A 24,623-nucleotide genomic window follows, 5' to 3' on the forward strand; every position below is an offset into this window, starting at 1 on the left:
GAGGACTGAATGCTTTCCTCCCGAGGACCTCCTGCACTCTCCGCTGACAATCTACCTCCGAGCGATTTGTGCCGCTGCAAAACTAATCACTTAGGCTTGTGCAATCTCAGGCATGCTATAGAGAGACAACCAGCAATATTATTAGGTTTTGGAAAATATCCACTGTTAATAAATGCTCTCGGAGAAGCGGCTGATGCTGATTTGAAAGCAGGGTTAACCCACTGGTTTCCTGGAGAACAGAGATACGTATGCTGATGACATCAACAGTTGATGGGATGGACAAATCCAGGTCCGGGACCAGTCAATCACAACCTGATTTACGTAAAGCAGGAAAATAAGTTGTGTGTGCTGCGATCAATATCTCATCCTTTAAGTGCCAGGAAGGAATTACAACTGACCAGCACGCCATATAGTGTAGAGTTTGACTTGTGTATACAAGCATGCTATTGTTGATGTACAACTGGACTGGGGCCTGAATCCAGACCTGAATTGGGTAATTAAATATAAATGTTTTTTAATCCCTCATTTTATATCAACAATATGAAATAAGCTCCACTAAAAATTTTTATGTGAACAATGTATCAAATTACTTTGTGCAATGTATTTTTATACAACGGTACATTTGAAGTCTAACAAATTGGCGTTCCATGAATGATATTACGAACTTTAAGTTACATCGGTTAGGTTTAGGGAAAGAAACATGGTAGGGTGTAGTCAGCCTATATACTTAACTTGAGGATACATACTTAAAGTATCTCACTTAACATACATTTACATAGGTTAAGTTTAGCAATGTAAAGTTACAAAGGTTAAGTTGAGAAAAAGAAACTGGGTTTGACTCTAATATATTATATTATGTAGAGCTACATAGGTTTAAGAAAAGAAATATAGTTAGCTGTTATCACCTTAAGTACTTACTTAAGTACTTAAAAATTACGTAGGTTAAGTTTAGGAAAAGAAACAGGGTTGGGTGCTGTCATGTTATATACTTAATGTAAATTTCTTAGGTCAGGTTGAGGCAAGCAAAGTTACATAGATAGGTTGAGGAAAAGAAAAGTGGTGACGATATACCTTAAAATAATTCAAAGGTCACTTGGTTTCACACAGGACACAAACACCTGTCTTGAGGGGAAAAGTCCTGTATTTGTTTGACCCATCCACCAACCTAACCTACTTTTGGTAGGTATACAGTATGCACAAACAGTGTGTGAGAACAGCCTGCTTTGTGAAAGGTGTCAGTGATCACTATTTCATTCTGCAGTATCCCTTGGCTCTACAGACCTTTTAAACCATTTGAACCCACCGTTTTGGTTTTCCAGACCACCCTGAAAACAATCACATGTTCTCTGCAAAAAAGGTCTGTGCCTGCTAAAGGCTGCATTTTTTTCTCGGAAACTGGTGGAGACCAAATAAAGAAGGTTGAATATTGGCCTTTCATTCTTCAGGTGGCCAGAAACATGACTCCAAATGAATGCTAATGTTGCTGCTGATCTGTAAATAGGCAACTGCTGGCAAACGCGTCTACCCTAACAACTTAATCAAATGAGAATATCTCAGCATTGTGTTTTCAATTTGCTGTGCTGCCTGGATGGCCAAAAATCAGTTAATGCAGACATAAAAAGTACAACTCAACATTCAAAGCACTCTGGTTTTACCAGATGTTGATGCAAAATGTTTTACACTCAGTGCTCGATGAATCAAAGTATTTCCCCAACCTGGAACCAGATCCAACCCAACCTTTTGCACAACAGATGGAAGACAGGACTGGAATATATAGACTTCTAAAACACACACAGACCCCCACAAAGCATTTTTCACATCCAACATTATGACAAAAGGCACACAAGCATACAAACAGTAACACTGGCAGAGCTACGCCGCTGCTGGGAAAGCTTTGGCAGTCGACCTGTAGCCCAGCACTGCTCTAGTCATGATGGTATGATTGAGACTGACAAAGAACGGACAGAGGACTGGAATGGACCAACTGGGCACGTCCTGATCTATCAGGCACCCTCTAACCAGAGCTGACAAGGCTGCCAATGAATGCTGCAACTGTAATACGGTGCCATTTTCAAAATTAGCACTATTAAACAAAGCCTGGGAGTGACTGCCGCTGGACTGTCCAAAACAATGATTGCTTTGCTGAGTCATAAGCTTCGCTTTGTGTCTGCCAAAAAACAAACAGACAAAAAAAAAAAAAAAATCACACCATGACTGGATAACCATGTACACTAGCGACCGGATGAAAGGAAGTCCCCAGTCTCCCAGCTGACTTACATGTAAAACCCAGCTATTTATTCAGTTGGAGCAAAAATGTTACAAAAAATCAAAGCATGAAATAACATTTTTAAATACTTAATCTCTCAAGGAAAATGAATCCTTTTTTTTTTTTCATTGCCAGCTAGAGATCACTTCATCCTGAAGTGATAAAGCTATAACATCTTATGTAACCTTGGCACAACGACACTGTTTCGTAGTGATTTAATATTTTGGCAGCTTCAATCCTGCAATTGATTTATATTTATTGATAGCTAATGACATTCCAGCATGGTGGCCTGGTGGCCCTCTTGGACATGGACAGAGGTGTGAGTTTTATTCCCTTGCGCAGGACGTTTCTCTACATCCAGAAATTGCAAAGATGCATCAGCTGAAGGCTGAAAACTTCAGTTTAATACTTTCTTCACAAAGCTCAGCATCGAAAAGGATGCAAAAATATTTTTAGACACTGAGCTGAATGCCTTTTCTTGATGTAGACAGCTGGGTGAAGAAAGCCACGTGGGTGAGACTAACAGTGCAGCACTTTCTTTCAATAGTTCTAATGTCTGGTACATTACCACATCCTGTATGGCATCCATCTATTAATATTCATAAAAAAGAAGAAAATAAGTCACCAAAGTCCTTATGTGATTTAGAAAAAGTTTCCACATGCTGTTTGCTGAGAAGCTGTTCAAAATGTTTCTATGACCATAGAAAATTTGAAGTAGTTTTACTGAACATTACCTACTGTAATTTCTAGGGTTGAGCCTAATTTGCGAATGAAATGAGTATGTGGAATGGCTAATGTATTTTTTACAAGTACAAGTATCATCTGCATGAAATACGTTAATATCTGTACTCACGATGAAGGAAAATTATCATTTCAATAGCTGTGCTCAATCTGTGACTCTTGAGATCAAAAATGACCAGAAGCACAATTCAAGGCAATTTTGAAAATAGTTTTCTGATAAAAAATAAATATGGCAACTTCTAAATAACCCATATCAATTTCAGGCTGAAAAAAGCCCACAACAACTTCAGGTTTGGTCTCAACCATTTTAACTCCATCCATCCCAAGTACATAATTTAGTTGGTTGAGCACACAGATACAATTAATGATACACTCGGTCATCCCTTGTAATTTTGGTCAGATCTTGCATTGGACTGGTGTAAAATTTTCAAACTAGGTTTATATTAAGCCAACATTGGACTGCAATACCAAATTGTACCACTAGGTGTTGCACTTCTGCCAGTAGCCGTTAATTGGTAAATCATAATGACACCTCCTAACTACGAGCGTCCGACAATCACATTGCATTGCAGAACATCAGAGCTCTGTCCACACTGACACCATTAAATTTACACCACCATCGCCTCATGTAAACAATTCACCAACATATCAGCTGTGCACTCTGGATCATAAACTTCATGCTCCTTGGCAATTTTCTGCTAGTCAACTGCAACTTTATTTAGGTTTTTGCAGTGATATAAGAGGGTATCGTATATATAAGTCCTCATTACAACTTAATGAAACAGCTGTTCCTCATCCATGGCAGTGCTTTCAAAGCTAGCAACAGGTGTAAACAGGCATCTGCCAAAAGTTCAGCTCTACAAAGCATACCACTCAATGCCAGTTAGGACATCCCTGTCATTGGTTTCAAATCCAAAAGGGAGTCGGGTGTTTCAGTTTCAGTTTTCTTCAGAGACAAACTCTGCCATATCTCATCTTGTCACCCAAAAACACATTAACCTTCCAATAAACAAACACACTCTACAAAAATCTGATCCCCTGTTGGTTCTCCACTCAGCAGTTTACATGGCCTGTCAGACATTAGTGGCTCTATAAGTGCATTTATAAACACATATAATATTATACTATTCACATCGTCATATTGCTCATGGCTACTAATGCAATACAAGTTGTAATTTAGCGCTGTGATTATGTCAGCGCAGGCTGCTGATGTAGACCATTTATTAATTTACAAGAACAACAAATACCAGTTCAGTCAGTTTACATAAAATCATAACAGTTAAAGCTTGAATACTGGACTGGAGCAACTAAACAGGAAACTGACCCAACTCTAGAACCAGTAAAAAAAAAAAAAAAAAAATACAATTATATTAAATACAATTTAAAAAATGATGCAAGTAAAGAACTTTTGGTGCAAGTACTTTTACATGCACCAGCACATGTACGCAGAAAAACTATTTTGAGCCCTGATAAGATATTTCATTCTTAAACTTTAGATTTTAATCTACTCCCCTGAGGCATCTCAACAGATATTGAGATATCTCTTGTCCAGTCCAATTTTATACCTGACAACTCTCTTTCGTCAGTCCTCAACAGCGAGCAGCATGAAAAAGATATCTCCCTCCAACCATTTTGTCCAGCTGTCCTGCCTGAAAAGGACCTTTCAACCAAACTGTTCCACCTGAATGCCTCAAGGCCAGTCTACTCGGCCAGTGTGTCATAACTGAAAACAGCAAAAACTCAGTCTGACATCAAACCTGACATACCCTCATGTTAGTCCACTCAACTGCTCATAAACAGAAAAATAAACAAACATTGCCAACTGGCTGTTTTACTTTAAAAAATTCTATGCTTGTCCGTTCCCTTTTTCCTCAATTAAAAAAGCTCCACCACTGTTTTCTGTGCCTGAGGTAGTTCAGAACTTATTGATTCTGTTCAGTTCTGTAGTTTCCTGCTGCAACAGTGTTTTTACAGCTTCAGCAACATTCGTGTTTCTCATACAATTTTGTATCAAACACCCAAGAACCAAACTAAGAACTTAAGTCTTGTGGTTCAATACAGCCAAGACTGTTTGGCATTCAGCCATAAAGACATCATGCTCTCCTTTCAGACAAAAAGTGATTTGTTTCATGCTATTTGTCATAGATGTCTTCTTCTTTCCAAATAGTCCACATCATGGCCGTAGAATAAATCTCCAGAAGTGTTATAAATAATTGTAATTTTATGGTGTTCCTTGGTTCTCCTTTTGAATAAAAGCAGAGTGAATCAGGGATAGATGCAAGATATATGCACGCTACTGACCTGAATTAGAGTGAAATATTGCTCCGCTCTCTTGCGTGACTTGGCATGAGATAAGTGCGACAGGGAAGCTGCTTTAGCGCTATCTGGAGGACAGTCTGTCCTCTGTATGAAGGGCAATGAGGAAGGAAAATTGATCACATCCCGTTTCTCTTCTCTCTATCACACTTTTCCACCCTTTCTTTCTCTGTCACTTCTTTTCTTTTTGTGTCACCACACCCTTAAGCTCACATTTATTGTCTCCTTGCCTAATTCACCCATCCATTGAATTCAATCCTCTCCCCCTCAAATCTCTTTCTCCCTGCCACCGTGTGTCTCTTAGTGACTCTCCATCGGTTGCACGATGTGTGCTTGTCTCCTTCAAACCCATAAATAGAGTTTATGTGTTAGATGTTGTGCATATGAATATCAGATCGTTGTGATGTTTCCCCTGCACCAGCAGTCAGCCTGGGATATCACTCAGGATTTATCAGTCGTTCCGCTCTGCTCTGCTTTATGGAGGCAGCTTCAACACAGAGGTCAATACAGAGAGAGTGGGAGAGAGAGAGAGAGAAACAAAGAGAGTGGGAGAGTCAGAGAGAGGGAGAGAGAGAGAACCGGAACAAGACTTCCCAACAAATGACAACTTCTTGTGTGTTTGATGGATGCTCGCGGATACTATCTGACTGAGCGTGTGTATCCAAGCATGTGTGGGGTAGGACTGACTGTCATGTCTGAGTGTGTGTAAGTGTGTACTTTGCTGTGTTTTGCATACAGGTCCAAGTGTGTGTGTGTGTGTGTGTGTGTGTGTGTGTGTGTGTGTGTGTGTGTATGATTGCATCAACAGCAATATGTCTGTGTAGTACATGGCAGTTAGAGGAGATCACAGGTGTTACAGGAGGAGTGTGTTTCTTGATTGTGCAGTGTGTATTAATGTGTGTGGGAAAGTGTGCAAAGCGTTCCCTTTACAGTAAGTGAGATAACAGGTAGTAATATTTTTTGGTGTGTTGGCCATTGTGAATAAACGCCCATAGGGTCTAAAAATTATAGCAAAATAAATTCTTAAAACTACAGAACTTGCCTGAGAATGATCACATTTTTAAGTTTTCTTCATTATCAAAGTAATCCAGTTTTAGCTGTCTGGGCATCTATGGATATATTGCAAACACAAACTACTTACAGCTTATTCGGCATACTTTTTCCAGTGCCAGTCTGCCTAAAAGCAAACAAATATAGGCTAACGAAACAGGGCTGTAGTTGCAGCCCGCAGCTAACTAATGGACTCTATGGCAAGATTATACGTGCTGTTTTCCAAAATATCACTGGAATGTTGGAGCTGTAGTGCCAAAAATTTGAGCATCATAATCACTAACGTAAAAGTAAGACATAGAATAATCAATGAAGTGGGGAAAATAAAAACTATCAATATTCGAGGTATAGTTCACCTCAAAATTAATTAATTGGCACTAAGCTGTGGTGGTGAGCCTAAATATACATTTGAAAAACTCAACAGTGAGAAATCATGACCCTGTTACTCAAGATAATCCAAAGACCTTGACGTGAGCAGTTTTATGTAGGAACTGTTTTCTTTCTGCCGAAGTACACCAGACAACCATATCACTACACAGAAAGAAGCATGGATAATGCTACCTCACCTAGCATTACTGAGCTAGCCAAGGCTAGCGCTCAGCCGACACCACAAATGTTTACATCTCATGCTGTCACCAGCACGAGTCTCTTGTCCATGAACAGATGCACGCTTCCTCCCGCATGCTGATATGGTTGGCGGGTGTAGTCCAGGAGAAAGAAAACAGCTCCTACATAAATCTGCTCACAAGGTCTGTGGATTATCTTGAGTAACCAGGTCATGATTTCTGAAGAGGAACATTGCTGTTGAGTTTTTCAGCTGCATTTTTTGTAGTGCTTTGAGCACCACGAGCCGACTGCGATCTATATTAGAGAAGACAGACATCTCTACGGCCGATATCTACAACACTGCCAACCAAAACAATCTAGACTGATAAATAGGGGGGGGGGGGGGGGGTCTATCCCTTTAACTTTTTTCCCCTGTTGCACTATCAATACATATATTTCTCATATTACAGGAGACAGAGGGTGTTTGTCTGCAGGGGGGCTACAGCGCCAGACTTTGAAAACCCCCTGCTGTATAACTGATCGCAGGCAACACAATATGACGGTCATCACTCAGGAGCACACTACGGAGGTTGACAGCGTGTCTGCTAGCGAAGCTCGCGGCTAAGTCACTGTTTCAACAAATACATCAAAAGATGGTTTCATCCCCTTTGAAACAAATGAAAAAAAGAGGAGTTGCTATCTTATACAAAAGTGAGGAGTTTGACTTTCCTACTTTCATGTGCTTATTCTATTCCACTTATTAACCTTTAACACCATGGTGGCCCGGTCTACATGTTTAGGATCATTGTCCCAGTGCATTATCGTAAAAGCAAGCGATGCTGATCATTCAATTTCAAATCCAACCATCTGGATTAGAGCCAAATGGGCAAAACGGCTGCATTCTACCGATGTTACTCATGTAAACGATGTAACGATGCATGCTCATGTGCGAGCACCACCGGTGCACTGGTGTGTGTCTCCTTACAGACAGCCTTTCCTCTGTGGGCAGGTGGTGTTGAAGCCCATCCAGATGGGCTCTAAATCATCCCTGTTTTCTTGCCAACTCCCAACATAAATATCCCAGAAGGAACACAGAAGTTACCTTGGGGTCTACCATCTTTCAATCCCCCTGTCTGCACCTCACTCGCCTCTCAAATAACTTCATCTCTGATAGCTTGTCGCTCTGTCACATTTTCTTTGTCACCTCCTGGTTCCCCTTTTTCCCTTCTTTTATCTCTTACTAGCTCGCTCACTTTACTTTGCTGTCTATTTCTCAGTTTTTTAAATCTTTCGCCTTCTCGGCTTGTCTGGATCACTCAATCTGTCTGTCGAAGCCTGTTTGGTTCTGTAGCTTTCTCTTTGCTTACTCTTTATCCTTTGTTACTTTCATTTTGTCTTCCCCCCTTTCCGGACGTTTACCCCACTTTCTCGTCGTCACCCCCCGGGTGTTTGGCTAACCTGTCGCTTTGGCACTCGTTCAAGCGTGTCTCACAGCCATCTGTCAGCATCTGTTTAATCTCACATCAGCACATGTCTCTCTCACCTTCTCTCACCTGTCTCGCGCTCCTGTCTGCGTCTCCCGTCTGCTTGTCTTTCACCTGTGACCTATGGGAGCTTCTATAGGGCCCTCTATATGTGTGTGTGTTGTTTCCAAGTCTGCCCTTATCACTGAAGCGCACCTGGCCTAGATTTCTGCTGTTCTGCCTCAGTTGCCACCTACTTTAACACAATAACACATTTTCATGTGTGTACACAAACACACACACACACACACACAAACAACAGCTGCACAGTCAACAGCATTAGTTATACGGAGGGGAAAGCTGCAGTCACTTTAGGAGGAAAGTTTGAAAGTATGTCAACACGTGTATTTTCATCTTTGTGTGTTTTGAATATGTTTGCATGGGTACAGTGTGTGCAAGCACCAGACAGAATGTGTGTGTGTGTGTGTGTGTGTGTGTGTGTGTGTGTGTGTGTGTGTGTGGGTGCTTTCACTTATCAGTGTGGGTGTGCGTATGTAGGTGTGAGGCTGTTTTTCAATCACAGATAGCTCGAAGTTATCACTCACTAATCCTCTAATGAACCGGCACAGTTTAGATAAAACTGCCTCCATCAAACTCCTCAATGGAAGAGAAGGCACAAGGCCCCGGCCTCCCGTCATCCCTCCCTGCGCTCCCTCAATATCCTCCTCCCCTCCCGGCCTCCGTCATCTCTTCTTTCGTTCCCGCAGCCTTCGATCCATCCCTTCCTCTGCTGATTCCTTCTTTACTCATTCCACACCAAATCTGTAACTTTTCTTCCGCACCTGACTTCTTTTTTGATCTCACTCGTTCGCTATCTAATTCAACTTCAGCTCAACTTTTGACCTCATACGTACCCCAAGGGCGATAGGTTTTGCAGCATAGAGTTCAACATTAAACAAACATGAAATGACATTAGTCAGAGGAGCACAGACTCAGCAGTGCTGCATCAGTGAATAAGCAAAATCATCACAACATCAATATGAACAATTCATGATGACTTTTCTTTCACCCTCCTACATAAGTTTGCCCAGTATGGCGTTGCAATAAAAATACCGGGGTTGTCATGATTCTTCAAATCCAGGATTCAGTTTGACTTTTAATTTGAAGGTCACAATTCAATTTAATTCTTTCTCAGCACTGAAGGTTACGTCATTGTTAGATAACAGAGTATTGTTTCATAAAGGTCAACAGACAGGTTAGGTTTCATGCCCTGGCAATTGTAAATTTTGTTTTTTCAGATTTTTTTTTCAAAAGTAAAGCTACATTGTATCAAGTGTGAAAGAAATACCATATTCTTTGGAATGCACCACACTAATATCTTCCATATAGCCAAATTGTATAATTTATCTGAAGTGTAATAAATAAGAGCACATTATTTCATCAGTCAACTGGGAACCAGAAGAAGAGTCAAACTTGTTTTTGGTTTGGTCTAAAGCTCATTTTGATAATTTTCTGAAGTAGAATCAGAACTGAGACCCAAACATAATCATTATCATCCAGGAGCAACATCATCACAGATTAGTAGAGACCATCTTGTGATGGCATCACTGCAGCCACGATACAATGATCCATGACTTAAAGCTAGTGAATATTTAAATAAAAAATAATAAATAAAACAGATCAATGGGGTTTTACAAAGTAAAAGTTCCTCCCATGCTGATACTTTCTTTGCACTTTTAAATGAATTAATTTTATTAGCGATTGTAAAAATAAAAGGCTGATATAGAAAATCAGCACAATGCCAAATATCGCGGCCGATAATCGATAATCTGTTGACAGCTATAATTGACAGCTCACATTTACAACAAACTTCACGCAGAGCAAATCTGATGAGGCAACATGAGGCATCAGCTTTTGTATCCTGGTGTGCTCTGGAATTTTGACTTCCTTTTTAGTTAATTTAGTTTATCCTACATCGACTTGCACCCAGGTGAGAGGCATGTCATTTCACTGGGTGTCTTCAGTTCTGTAGACATATTGACACCTGACAAAATTTTCAAAATTGCTTCTGTGGTAGTTTCTACTACAGGTGCCACCAGGACCACATTTTGCTAAGATGATACAAACACACACTCACAAAGTGGAAACAATACCAGCCGCCGCAACGCTGTCAAGTCTGATAAATACCAACATCATCCTACAAGTAGGCCTATAAACTTCTAATGAGAAATCTACCTCCTTGTCCCTGAGTGCAGGAGAGGAGGGTAATAAACGTGGGGATGAATGCGTGTTTGAATCTGTTTGTCTTCACTGAGGGGAATCTGAAACAGGTGTCAGAGGGTAGGGATTAAACTCCTGATGAAAGGGCGGGTGCCGTCACACAGGATGGAGTTTGCCCTCTTCACCACCTGACTGTTACTCACAACAGAGAGGCTCCTCTGCTGGATACCTGTAATTTTCTTCTGCTTGTAATCACTACAGTGTCCTGTTATTTCGTCCTTCCCCATGTTTCGTAGCCGATCATTTCCTTCGTCATTGTTGCCTCCTTCGCTTTTCCTTCCCTGATTACTCTTACTGCCTTACTCCTCCCTTGTGTTTTTTTTTTTTTTAACTTTAATCCCTCCTCACTTGTTTCCTATCACCTAATTCTTCCTTGATTCGGTTGTTCCTTGTTCACTACCACACAATTTCTCTGTTTTATCCTTGATCCCTTCTTCCCATGTCTGGGCTCGAGTGCAGCCAAAAATTTGTCAACGCACCGGTGCGCATGACATTTGCTACACCGATGCATGTAATGTGGAATCAAGGTTCACAGGCACGAGGTCCACTGGAAACTTTCAGCCATACGCCATGAGCAACAGATGCAGAGGTTTGCACAGCAAGCACGCGTTGAGGAGTCAACAACAGCAACAGAGAAACAGAGTTGTGTGTAAGACTAGGACGGTGTGGCAGCATCGCTCCACACTTGTATGGTCTCTGAATAAAGATACACATAACACACCTGAGCAGATTCAAGGGCATCACCCAGATGTGCCGATCGCCAGCACGAGTACAAAACAAACCAAAGCCCAACTCCTTATCAGTGCTGCTTTCAAGCAGACTTAAGTGCAAAAGTTGAACAGAATTAAAAAATAAATGCTGATGCTCTTGGCATACCATCAAGTTGGAACTAATTGTGACACTCCTTTGTTTTTCTAATTGATTGTTTTTTGTGTTTTCAATTGCTTTTCATTTTTGTAGCCTGTTGTGACCTGTTGCCTTTTGGGAAAGTATTTGTTCAGTGTTCATACAGTGTACAGAGTTGGAAATGTTCCTTATTTTTAAAATGAAAAAGTTTACCAAAGTTGCCGGCAGGCTAAATGTTCTCAGTCCCCAGCGCACACTGTACAGTCCCGAAGCAAGAGGACTTTGTCAGTCTTTGACACTTGCAATACTGTCTGTTCAAAATAAATAAAAACATATCCTTTTCAAAATAACTTTTTAAGCATTTCTGCTCCAAAATGTATTTATTTACATTTATTTTTTTGCTGCTGTACCAAACTGTGACTGCTAAACCTGGGTTTGAACCGAGCCATGACATCTGTAGAATATTTACAACCCTGGTTAAGAAATTACCAATGTGTATGACATCTGACAAACACTTACATTGTATTATTGTGGCGCTAAAGGTGTGTTGAAACATTTTGGGTGGACCTAAATTATAAGCTGTTAGGGCTGAGCGATATGGCTTTAAAATAATATGACAATCTTCAGATATCTTCACACAGTGTATATCTCAGTATTTTGAAATCTCCTAAACTAATGTAGACTACTTAAATACAAAATTATTAAATGAACTACAGTTACAATTGAGTTAAGATACATTTAATAAAGTTAAATAAAGTACTGTACAAAGTTCAATGAAACCTGTTATAATAAAGTAAAATAATGTTAAAAAAATAAAAGCGGAATCCAACGTGCTTTTATTTTGTAAGACGAGGCTCGTGGGGCACTGGAGGTGTCACTGTTTTTATTGTAGATTTGAAGCTTCTGGTTGACAGTTGTATGTTAGTGTTAGCAGAAAGTTAACTGTTGATGTTGGGCCTTTAAACATAAGGACTGATCCACTGTCAGCTGGAAACAAATCTCCAGTTCATATATAACTAAGATTTGCAAGTTGAGTCACGATCAGAGCTCTGCAGATACAAAAACACACACCCCACCTGCTCACACTACGACCACTACCACTCATTAAGTTATACTATTATCGCGACACTGTTAAATGTGATGATTTATTAACTTTAGGCTGTAAACAAACTAAAAACTTTCCAGCTCATATATTCACTATACTTGCAAAACACACTGATTTCCATGGTCAAAAAATGCGACTAAATTAGGCCTGGGTGGTATTACAGTATACCAGGGTATTTAGAAGTCCAAAGGTTATGTTTTTCAATACGTCATAAATACAAGCTCTCCTCTTTTTATTGAACCCATTGTATGTAGTACACAGCATGCACCACCAGAGTTCAGTCTCCTGTCTCTACTTTTGGAACAGACAGCTGAGCTGAAAGACACAGTGATGCCTACTGGTAGAGGGATACGCCACAGGACCATAAACAGAGGGTGGCCAGCAGGCAAAGAGAGACCATGGCGAAAACAACATGTTTTTACAGCTAACTTGTTGAATTAAGGATTAATTTTAACCAAATCAGATTGCTGGGTCAGTGGATTTACTAACTACATTACTAAAAAGAGCAACCGAGACAGTTTGGGTGAATATTATTTTGTTCTTGTTGAGTTTGAATGAAATGCTTTTTAATGATGAGTTAATGAGAAAATAAAGCCTCTCATGACCAAGAGAAAGTTGGATTCAAAAGGTATAAAGTTGTATTTCTTGTCAAATATGGAAAATGGGTGTAAGATCATCACTTTTCTTAACATTCTGAAATATTACATACACCAAAGCCTAAAGTAAATATAGTCATTTTATATATCTCACATGGAACAAGCCTCGATACATCAAGTTTATATGATGCATCGCCTACCTTTGTGCTGGTGCAACTAAATGAAAAATTAGGCGCACCAGTGCCAACAATGTATAAAGTTAGTCTAGATCCCGCCATGTGCTCTACTGCTAGATTGCTGTGTTTCTTTCTACGTTTTCAACTCCATAAGCTCCCGGTTTCTTCCTCGTCCCTTAGCTCCATAATTTTTCCCTTTTTTTTTTTTATAATTCCCCTTTTGTTTCTCTATCCACCTCTATGCCACTCTGCAACACATTTCTTCCTGTCCTTCACCGATATCTTCCAACTGTTGGATTTCTCTTTTTTCTTTATCTCTGTTTCCCTTGTTACCTAACACCCTACCCCCCCCTTCCTCCCTGATTCCTCCTTTTAGTATTCCTTACCAAGTGATTCCCTCTTTCTTCCGTTATCCCTCATTCCTTGATCCTTATATACCTCCCCCAATCCCTCTAATAACTATCTATAATGACAACCACATCTCCCTCTTTCCCTTATACGTGCAGCCCCTCCTTTCCATTCCGCCTCCATCCATCAGTGCTCTGCTTCTTCGTTTCTGTTTTGTTTTTTTTCTTGTTTTTTCTTCGCTCTATGGAGAAATATCGCACTGGTGTGGAGTTACTGGAAACATTTGTTTCACCAGAGGCAAAAACACAAGCCAAACATTAGGACACAAACTCAAATGCCATACTGAGCAGCTCAAACAGGCCCACAGTCCTTTTGGTAATACACACTCTCTGCTGTTTCTGCTCTGCTCAATTAATCTGGCTCAGTCAAGACCGCGCTGAACTGTCATCATAACACTAATAAAGAAAAGGCTCTGAGCTGTTTGCATTAAGTGGCCTGCTTGTCTCAAACTGTCAGTTTGCCTGCGGCTCTGGCTCGGCACAAGTTTTGTCCCACTCGTTTATTCCACTGTGGTCGGGCCACAAATCCCCTCATCATCTCAAAGAAAACACTAAAGGCAGCATGGTCTTGTAAAGCCTCATTAGGCTTAATAACCTTTAGTGAGCACAGAGCCGACTTCGTATGTGTGTGTGTGAATCGCATATATGCAGGTATGCATTTGTGTGTGGCTCGTGCATGTGCCTCTCTGCATTTGTACGTGCATGGATGTGTGTGTGTGCAAATGTGTGTGCAGTGTGCGTGTCCTGTGAGAGCAGGGCTAGCTCGGAGCCACAATGCGTCTTATTCAGCAGGGTCCCTGGATTAAAATGTAATTTCATTCAAAGTCGCAAATTGGGTTTTTTACTGTACTAATCTTCATTTTACTAAGCAGAATGAGGTATGTCATTAAAAAAAAAGAAGTGACTTAATGAAAGAATGCAGGATGGATAGATTGCAGAGGGGAAAGACGTTCCCCAGCAGAGTGATAAAGGTTATTCCGAATCATAAACAGTAAAAAAAAATCCCAAATAATACATTACATGAATGTATTTGAGTGTGTGTTGCAGTGATTATATTTTAGGGAACGGGGCTAATGACAATGACATCAGCATTTGCGGTTTAGGCACAGAGCTAATGCTGTGATTCAGAGGGACTTAAATTGCAGCAGCACAATCAGCTTAATTAACAATAATTTCAGATCAAATTATCAACATCACTCCAGCACAATAACAAGAACAAGGGGTTGAAGCAACAGAATCTAGACAAATATGCCTTAGTACTTAGGATGTGCATACATTTGATCAAGGTCTGGTTGAAAAACAAGGCAGGTTAAGGGAGAAGGGCCAGATGGGGCCACTGAAAATCTTGGGATGGTACCAAAACCAAAAGCCATAAATGAATTTCAGAAATTCGATTATGCTTTTGAAGTAGACAGGCTAGTTTAAAACTTTGTTAACATGAGAGTTAAGGAATCGCATACTGACATACTTTGGTTTCTTATTTACAGTTAATGTTACTAATTATCTGATGTGTATGGACTAATACTGGTACTTTTGACATTTTAAGTTCCTCAGCAATCAACTATCTTGTTATATCGGGTTGTGTATCTTTACATGTTAGACATTTCATCGTCTTCAAACAGGCTCATTGTCCTTTTCCTCTGAAAGACAAATATACAGATTTAATTTGAAGGAGGACATTGACTCCAAGGAACAATATATTTTTTTGTGAACAACCTTTCTTAAGTTTAGGAGGGACCTGTGGGCACCCATAGAACCCAAATTCATTCATATATTTTGAGTTATGAGTCCAAGGGACCCCTTTAAAAATGGCCATGCCAGCTGTTCCCCTGCCAAAATTTAGCCTAACTTTTGAGTGCTATTTAGCTCCCTTCCAGACAAGCTACGATGACACGGTTGGTAACAACAGACGCCTCAATGGCTCTTCACGCCGCTGTGCAGTAACTGGCCACCTCCAGTCATTTAATGAGGGGAAGGTGGCAGAGGAGGAGCACTTTTCAAAATAGGGGTAGGAGTATGAAGTGGTTATTACCTACATGCTCAAAATTTGCTTGGCCGCACTGACTTCACCATGATTAACTTCTGACTGTTGCTGACTATCTTTGCTGATCAAAACAAGGAAGCAAAAAGAGGACAAGAGCTGATAATGTCAGGGACTGAATTCCTGGAGGTACAGCGCTAGCAGCTCAGGAGGACAACAAGAGGAACAACTGGGCCTGGGATAACATTTCCTACAAACTTCAGATGAATAGTAAATTGTTCAAATATGCAGAAACCTTTGGCAATTTCCATTGTCTTTCTATTGTATTCAGCTAAAAGCTAGCTCGCACTACTGCCAGTGTTCAACTAAGCACTTACTTGGCATCTCGGCTATGGATCAGCAGCTGCTTTTAAAAATGCTTTGCTTTTTGGGGAAATGTCTTGCAGGTAGGTGGCTGTCAGGGAAGTTACCATGCCATGGTGTTAAAGCAGGTTGTCTCTTAAGCTTCACTAGTTAAAAAAAATGTACAAAACAGCCTCTTAATGCCAGTTATGTTGGCTTTTTTGCCACAAAGGACGACTGAGGGGGCAGCAACTGTTTCATGAGGGCCATGCGCCCCCCTTTTAGGGTGCCACTGGGTAGAGGGCAGACTGTGAAATACAATAAATGAATAAAATGCTCTTCTCTTTTGTAGGGACTATTAAAGTATAACATTTAATGTGGAAATTATGTGAACTACAAAGAGGAGAAAATTATAAAAGGCACTGAGAACCAGACTGTGTGAAATACAGTCCTGTACATTGTGCTTTATGGATGAATTTGCAGCCAAAAGGTGCAGCTGGGAGTAAAGTGACAGTAACCGAGCTGAAGGAACACAGCTTCTACTGTGAAGAATGACACATAATGAATTCACACCATACCACCCCTCTCACCTAATCACATTCAGGAATCAGCAAAACCATTTCCTTCGGCTCTCCCTGCTAATACATTTCCGGAATAGAAATCATGATCCACAAAATAATTTCTGTGATATTATCGGTGAATCTAGAATTGTTTGGTAAGACGGAGCTTTAAGAAGGCTGGCTGCATTAGAAATGGACTGAGATTGCATAGATGTTCTTTTTCAATTAAATCCGCTGGCAAATGGGCAAACAAATTACTTTATTCTATAATGACTATGCAACTATTACCAACACAGCCTGACATACCAGCAGAATACCAATTTTAGAACCCAGATCATTCTTTTTGGGGGGTTAATTAAGGTTATTTCAGAATTTCTTAACATAAACATCAAATATCCTCAATTTCATTCCTTTCTTTCGATCTATGGGGAGCTACTGATGAACAAATCACCTGCCCAAATGCCCATAATGGCCCTGATGGGAATTAGAAGCCCATTTCCTTTTTTTCTCCTCCCTTCTCGTTCTGTCCCTCTTTCCTTTCTCCTCTCCTCCTATCCTCCCTGCCACAGATGAACGGGAGAGATTTACAGTTAGGGGTCACACACTAGTTCTAATTAGCTTAAGTAGGTTGGGAGGAATAAGCACTTCCTTGCTGAGATGCATCGCAAAGTCCCACAGCTTTGTCTGACTAAGCACAGAGGGGAGAACATAGACGGACAACCGACCTCTGTCTCCGTCTGCCTCTCTGTCCCCCTGTCTGCCTGTCTGTGTCCTTTCATGTCTCCATCGCTGCTGAATTTTCATCGTTACTGCAACACAGGAATATTTTGACAATAGTGAACTTGTGATAATTAAAAAGAAACTCACTCGTCGAATGATGACAGCGCTTCAGCAGCAGTTTGGGTGAACTGAAAGCTCGTGTGGGACACATATATCATCACAACCTTCAAAAAATGCCACACACCCGTAAGACGCCCCCACTGTAGCTGTGCCGCGCTCATTTCATCGTTTTTGTCTTAAGATAAAACGTGAAATATGGAAATATTAGCTGACGGTAAAGGAAATGTAATAAAAGAGAGGATGCTAATTAATTCTAAAGAGATGATTTTCTCTCATGTTCTTTGACCTTGAGGAAGTCTGTTTAGCATGTGATAGAAGCACACTCAACAAGTCACCTTATTTTTTGTGGTATTTTAAAATGTGCGTAAAATTTACTTGACAGCTGGAAGCAAGTGTCTCCTGCTGCATGTGCATGTGTCTTTGTGTGTCTTTCTACCTCTCTCTGATGTCCAGAGAAGGGATCTGTTCACCAGAAAAACATGGGCTCAATTCCCAATACCCTGCAGAAAAATATCCACAATTTCAAAAACTCCGGGGAGAGGAGTCTCCTTCCAGAGACACACACACAAAAAAAACACCCTCCTCTATTTGGATCAATCTGTGACGGATCCGCCAAATTTTTTGGCAGAGGCGTTTGTTTTGTCTCTGCATTTCTCCAGCCCTCCTTCCCCCTCTCAGGAGTACTCCTCCCCCACTGATTCTAAAATGTAAATAGCATTTTTAATTAGAATTATATCTTCTGTTTGTGTGTTTCGCTATCAGCAGAGAAACCGGTGTACTGTTCCCCCGTTTATACAGAGTAACAATTTGCCTCCCTGTTGACCCAGCCCACTCGTCACTGCCCTCTCGGTGTGTGTTTAAGGACCCGTCCCACCTCCTACCAGCCTCCTTTTATCCCATTTCTCACATTGCTTCTTGTCTATGGAGGTGCACCCCGGAGTAACACAGAGAAGGAATGAATTAAAATCCTTCAATGGCCAAAAATAACACTGTTTTAAGTGGTGCAACTAAAGATTTCTCTCACTTTTAACAAGTAATTGGGTAACAATTAGATTTCTTTTGATAGACTGATCATTGAAGGACTAAAATGTAGGAAAGGGGAAAATATTGATACAGCATGGTATCAATATTTTTGTGTGGCAATATTGTATCAATACACTGATGCAAAGTAAATTTTTTTCCCCTATATAAATCATTTATATTACAAATACAAATTAAACTTTTGTTAGCCAACTAGAATAATAAAATCTTTTTTTTCAGTCCAGTAGGTACAATTTTCTGCAATAAAAATGACTGAAGTGAGATGAACAGACTAAAAAACTGTGTTTCTTTTTTAGATAAAACCACAGTTTTCTTTGGGGACATAAATTGCAAGAAGGTAATAAATCGTAATGTTATCGCAAACATTTTGTATTGTGACTTAAGTGTTGAGGTAATATCGTATGGGGCCTCTAGCGAATCCCATCCCCACTAAAATGTCAGAAAACAGTAAAAAAAAAAAATAAATGCAGGGCGTCCGGTGGCTCAGTGGCTAGAGCAGGCGCCCCATCTACAGAGGTTGTGTCCTTACCGCAGCATCCGCGGGTTCAATTTCGGCCTCGGCCCTTCGCTGCATGTCGCCCCCTCTCTCTCTCCCTTTCACGCCAAGTCTTTCCTGTACATTAAAGGCATAATAGCCCCCAAAAATAATCTCTACAAAGAAAAATGCAGACAAAGTTTGCCATTTTTGCTAAAAGGGGAAAAACAACTGTTTCAAAAATTCCTATATGTTATCCCTATGGTCTAAGACAGTCCAAAAATAATAGCAGACAAGAGCAACTCTCTACCACATCCAAAAACTAGCTCCATAGACAGTGAACGGGGAAAGATGTTCTAGATGACAGAGAGAGAGAAATGATGTCAGCATAAGGGTACAATTTCTGTTTCAGAATTGAGGTACACTACAATATAATAAAGCTCACTTGGTTTTAAAAAAGAAAAATACTCTTCACTGGTTATGTACTTAAAATCTTACTGTTTGATAGCTGCAAGTGATATTTTCTGTTGCTTTTGACAAAGCAACCGCTTTTTTTTTTGATTGATTGCATTGTTGGCTGACAAAAATGTCAGAGAATAATGGAAAATAATCTTCACAAGAGAACATCTTCAAATTGCCTGAAAAGTGGAAGATTGGTAACGATACAAAATGTAGAGAAGCTGCAAAATACTAAATATGAGAAGACAAAGCCAGACAAAGTTTGCCATTTTTGCTAAAAGGGGAACTACGGCCATTTTTCAGATTCATTCATGTTATCCCTGTGGTCTAAAACAGTCCAAAAAAATACAAGTAAACATGAAAAGCTCTCTCTCAGACCCAAAGCTGGAGTCCTAAAACCCATATTTAATGTCATCAAGTATAAAGCTTGGAGCCGCTCCATCGACAACAAATTGATAAAGATGTTACAGATGACAATGAGAACACCCAGAGGAATGTTCTGAGTATATGGGTACACTTTCTGCTTCAGAACTGACAACTTTACAATAGAAAGAAGCTCATTTGGGTACAAAAAAGAAAAACATCCTTCACTGGCCATGCACTGAAAATCTTGATGGCTGCAACTAATGATTTCTGTCTCTTTCAACAAAGCAATCGGCCGGGTGATAATTTGATTTTTGATTAATTGAATTGTTCGCTGACTAAAATGTCAGAAAATGGTGAGAAATGCTCCTCGCGAGAACATGTCTTCAAATTGCAAGGAAAATGGACGAATATTAATGATTCGAAATGGAGAAAAGCTGCAGCTCCTAAAATATGAGAAGATGGAAAAAGACAAAGTCTGCCATTTTTGCTCACTAAAGCATGACTACAAGTTTTTTTGATTCATTTTCTATTGATGAATTAATAAATTAATAAAATAACTGCTTCAGCACTGCACTTTTTACCAAAGCCACATCGCAGACTGTTAGAAGAACAGAAAGCAAGCATTCTTAAAATTTTATATGATGCAATTGTCTATGCAGGTTTCTTATTCCTGATAAATGAACTGCATTAACAGTATGTCACACTTTTATCCAAAGTGCTTTACAATACACACAAAGTGTTGACCAACCATCAGGTGTAATTTGGGGGTTAGTGTCTTTGACATGTGGACAGGAGGAGTCGGGTACCAAACTGCCAACCTGCGGTCAGTGGACAACCTGCTCTACCTCCTGCCCAAACCCAATCGCCTGCAAAAATGTTGGCAGTGCTTGTTTCTGCAAATCATTGATATTCTATTTGCATGTTAATATGTAGCGGATATGTTAAAACTTTACCTTTCAACAACACTGTGGTTAAAGTGTGGTTGTACTTAGACACAAAAATCTCTTGCTTCTTGTAAGGATAAGATCCTATTTAGCCTTTTAACGCCCAGTTTTGGAAGCAGAAATCAGCAATTTCTCAGCAGAAAACAACCGCTTTACATGCCAAGGGTCACTGTAAACACCACGCTAAAACAAAATTAGTTTTATTGTTTGATGGTCCTGAACAGTGGTCTGCAGCTTGGCAGACACACAATCCACCATGCCCTCCAGCTCCTGATGACACAGTCAGCTCATGTCATGACCACTTCAGAAATGTTAATATGACACATATGAAATGTAAATATAATGGTGAAATGCACAACATCTCCTTCTGCAAACTGGGCTGCCCAGTGCCCACCCTTGTATTATATCGATTATATTTTTGTTCTATTTTTGGCACTAAATGGTTGATTTTTCTGCACTTCATTCTCCTAACATCACCCCTGCTTGGTCACATAGTGTACTCAGAATTGTGACATCTTTAACCATTTTTAATTCGCAGTTTCTGTCCCTGGTCTTTTATTTGCCTGCTACTCCTCATTGCAGCTGCCCTGCTTTTCCTCTACGGCTTACAAACAAACAGATGTTACTGCTGCCAGACACCTCGAACACGTCACCTCCAATGAACCAACAGCGCCCGACACTGAGGAAAAAAAAAAAGATTCTGTGAATTTAATATAAGGCTGGAGCACTTTTCTGTAGCATAAACAACAAAGCTATAACCAGAAAAACAAGTAACCATTTATATGAAAATGCTGCTTGAAATTACTGCTAAAAATACTGAAAACAGAGAGACACAGAGAGAAAGAGAGTGAGGGTTCGCTCTCTTTTGCCCACTGAGTGCTTGGCACAGTTCTGTAGAACTGAAAGGCCTCCCACAGCTCAAAAAAGAGCCCTCTCCTCCTTCCCCGGCCCACCCCTTCCCGCTCTTTCCCCCCTCTCTTCCTCTGCTCTCCCCTTCTTATCTCCTCGCATTGCCGACACATTCGTCAAGTGGTGTGACTTCTCATTCATGCAAGCTTTATTGAAATCGAATAAGCAATCCATTGTTGACAAAGAGACGCGACAGGACAAAGATTTCAGACTTAAACTATAGATCTTTCCTCCTCTTCTCCTCCCTCTCTCTGCTCCCTAATGCCGCCTCTTGCTTCAGCCTGTGTGTGTGTGTGTCAGTTGAACCTGTGTGAAAGTTTAAGTCCTCTTTATGTGCCATTCTGTGTGTGTGTGTGTGTGTCTTGGTTGCCCATGTGCAAGAGTGTGTGTGTGACAGAGAGATGCAGTTGGCCTCTCAGTTGGATAGAGGCGGATATGACTGGAGCTGGATTGACTGACTGGCAAGCAGCTCGACTGCTGCTGGGAATACTAACATGACACACACTCGCGCGCACACACACCTGCAAATCTGTGCACACAAACATATGTGACCGCACACAAATAGCACGAGCAGCCCGCGCCACCCCTCTCCACAGAAACCATCTATCAGTATCTCAACTGTTTGAATGATTCGCTCTGAAAGGTGCCAAAACACAGCCGTCTTCAATCATACATGCACACACTCCCATTCAGATACACACGCTGAGTCTGTTAACACACACACACAAGAAGAGAGCTTAAAGAGAGAAAAAAAAAGCATTTCACTTTAAAGCTCTGCTGCTGGAGGGCTGGAGGGTTCAGTCCAATACTGAGGCAGAGCTACCAGATATTAAACATGCATGCGAGGGGCCTGCAGGTGCACCAGCAAAAGCTCAGCTGAGATCAATCTCAACATCACACTTTGCTTGAGGAAGACGTTTAGCCGTGCAATTTAAGAGGGAGCCGCTAAATGCTCTTTAAATCGACTTTTCCAATTACCCATACTACATTTTTTACTATGGCTGTTCCTAATTGTATTATTTTAGCATTCTTGAGATTAATTGATGTTATTATCCTTGTTGCAATTACCTTTTCTTGCACTATTTCTTTGCGTTCAGCCAGAGTTAAAATCTGGATACTGAGATAAGTTTTGCACAGGCTCAAAGACCAAAATCCCTGCCACAGGCTAATGGCATAGGCCAGGGATATTTAACATGCTTTGCTTGGGGGCCACTTTTGCAAAATGACAGGAGGCCTGGGGCCAGTTGCAGCAGCGATTTTAGACTGTTTCTAGGATATAGGATATTTTTAAGATTTCAGGGATTTCTGGGATTTTGGAATGTTTTTAGTGTTTTAGGATGGGATTTGAGGATGTTCTCAGATTTTAGGATGTTTCTAGGATCTTAGGACATTTCTAGGGTTTTAGGACATTAGGGATTTTGCTAGGACCTAAGTCGGGGAACACGGGGGATCCTCCACTGGCACATTTTTAATAAACAAGCCCTATTTTGATGCTCTTTTATGCACTCTGGCTCTTTATGCATACTAAAAGTATAAAAACAATTCCCAGCGTGAACCAATTTCTTATTATTGTGAATTAGAAAATGGTTGGGGGGCCACCTGGTGCCTTACCAGGGGCCAGATTTGGCCCTCAGGCAGTAAATTGAGTATCACTGGATCAGGCAAGCCATAAGTGTTAACTCTCTGATTTCGGTCCAAAAGACAATATATTTGGCCACAGGTTGCTTGTTACTGAAGCTCCCCCACTGAAAAACCCCCACCGAAATCAGTGTTTTCTCTTCCTCTAAAGATGACTGCTACAGGTGCACACATCACCCATACCTTAGTCACAAGAGGCTCTGTGTCCTCCAGGATGGAGATGAAGGGGATCTCCAGGAAAGCCGAGAGAAACTCCACCTGGATCAGCTCCTCCCTGGAGCGGGGGAAGGCGAGCACGGCAGACACCCCCCTGACCACCAGGTCCTGGCAGGCGCTCCGGGACAACGACTCCGGGTCCCCTCCGGCGGGAGATCGAGCCACCATCTCCAGGCTCAGGTTGTAGGGCAGCAGAGGAGGTGTTTGGGAGGCAGTGGTGGAGGAGTCTGCCCCTCCGCTCTGGTGCCGGAGGCTAGCCAGGGCGCGGTTGAGCGCGTTTTGTATCCGTGCCGGCTGGCGGGTCGGCAAGAGCGCGCCGAGGCGCACGGTGTGTCCTATCCGGGCGAGGATGTGGCAGGGCTGCGGGTGCGGGAGGCAGGGCTCCGGGGAGGTGAAGACGGTTAGTAAAAGCAGCAGCAGGAGCGGTCGGGTGGAAAGGTAGAGGAGATGGGGTCTCCCGGGGGCGAGGCAGTAGGTCCAGAGTCCAGAGAGAGACACCATGCTGCAGCTCCGACACACAACAGAGGAGGACTGGGCTCAGCTCGGCGGGAGATGGCATAGCTCCCTCTTTCTCCCGGCTCCACCGCTTTTTCTCGGACTTGATGGTTCTTTTCTTCCCCTTTCTCTTGTCTCTTGTGTTGATGCGCGCTGTCGACGGTGATTTGTCGGCGTTTTGACGTCTCGGCTCTCACCTCTTCAAAGTTTTTATGTCAACAGTAAAAGACGCGCTGGAGAGGAGAGGAGAGATGAGCGCTCACAGCTTAGAGCGGTCGCCCCGCTTCTGTCAGTCTCTGCTGGAGGAAGGCACACCAGCTGTGAAGTGTGTGTATGTGTGTGTGTGTGTGTGTGTGTGTGAGTGAGAGAGAGAGAGAGACAGAGAGAGAGAGAGAGAGAGAGAGAGAGAGAGCGAGAGTGAGAGTGTGTGTGTGTGTGTGTGTGTGTGTCTGTCCATGCCTCTGCCGGCCAATAATCTAACCTCTCACGGAGCCTGCCTCTTGTTGAATTTTAATGAAAATTCGTCGGGTAACATTTCCTTTCGCTTCTTCGGGTCCCTGAGAGA

The 24,623-nt window shown here is 41.4% G+C and overlaps 1 protein-coding gene across 1 annotated transcript in view; it reads right to left on the reverse strand.

Annotated features, from left to right (window-relative positions):
* LOC121954046 (glutamate receptor ionotropic, NMDA 3B-like) overlaps positions 1-24,064 on the reverse strand; it is a 103,450-nt gene extending 79,386 nt beyond the window's left edge. The window contains exon 1 of the mRNA XM_042501367.1: positions 23,531-24,064. Coding sequence (XP_042357301.1) covers positions 23,531-24,064 — 534 coding nt within the window. The remainder of the gene's footprint in view (positions 1-23,530) is intronic.
* Between the last annotated feature and the right edge of the window lie 559 nt (positions 24,065-24,623).

The sequence above is a fragment of the Plectropomus leopardus genome, chromosome 14, assembly GCF_008729295.1.
Source record: "Plectropomus leopardus isolate mb chromosome 14, YSFRI_Pleo_2.0, whole genome shotgun sequence".
NCBI lineage: Eukaryota > Metazoa > Chordata > Actinopteri > Perciformes > Serranidae > Plectropomus > Plectropomus leopardus.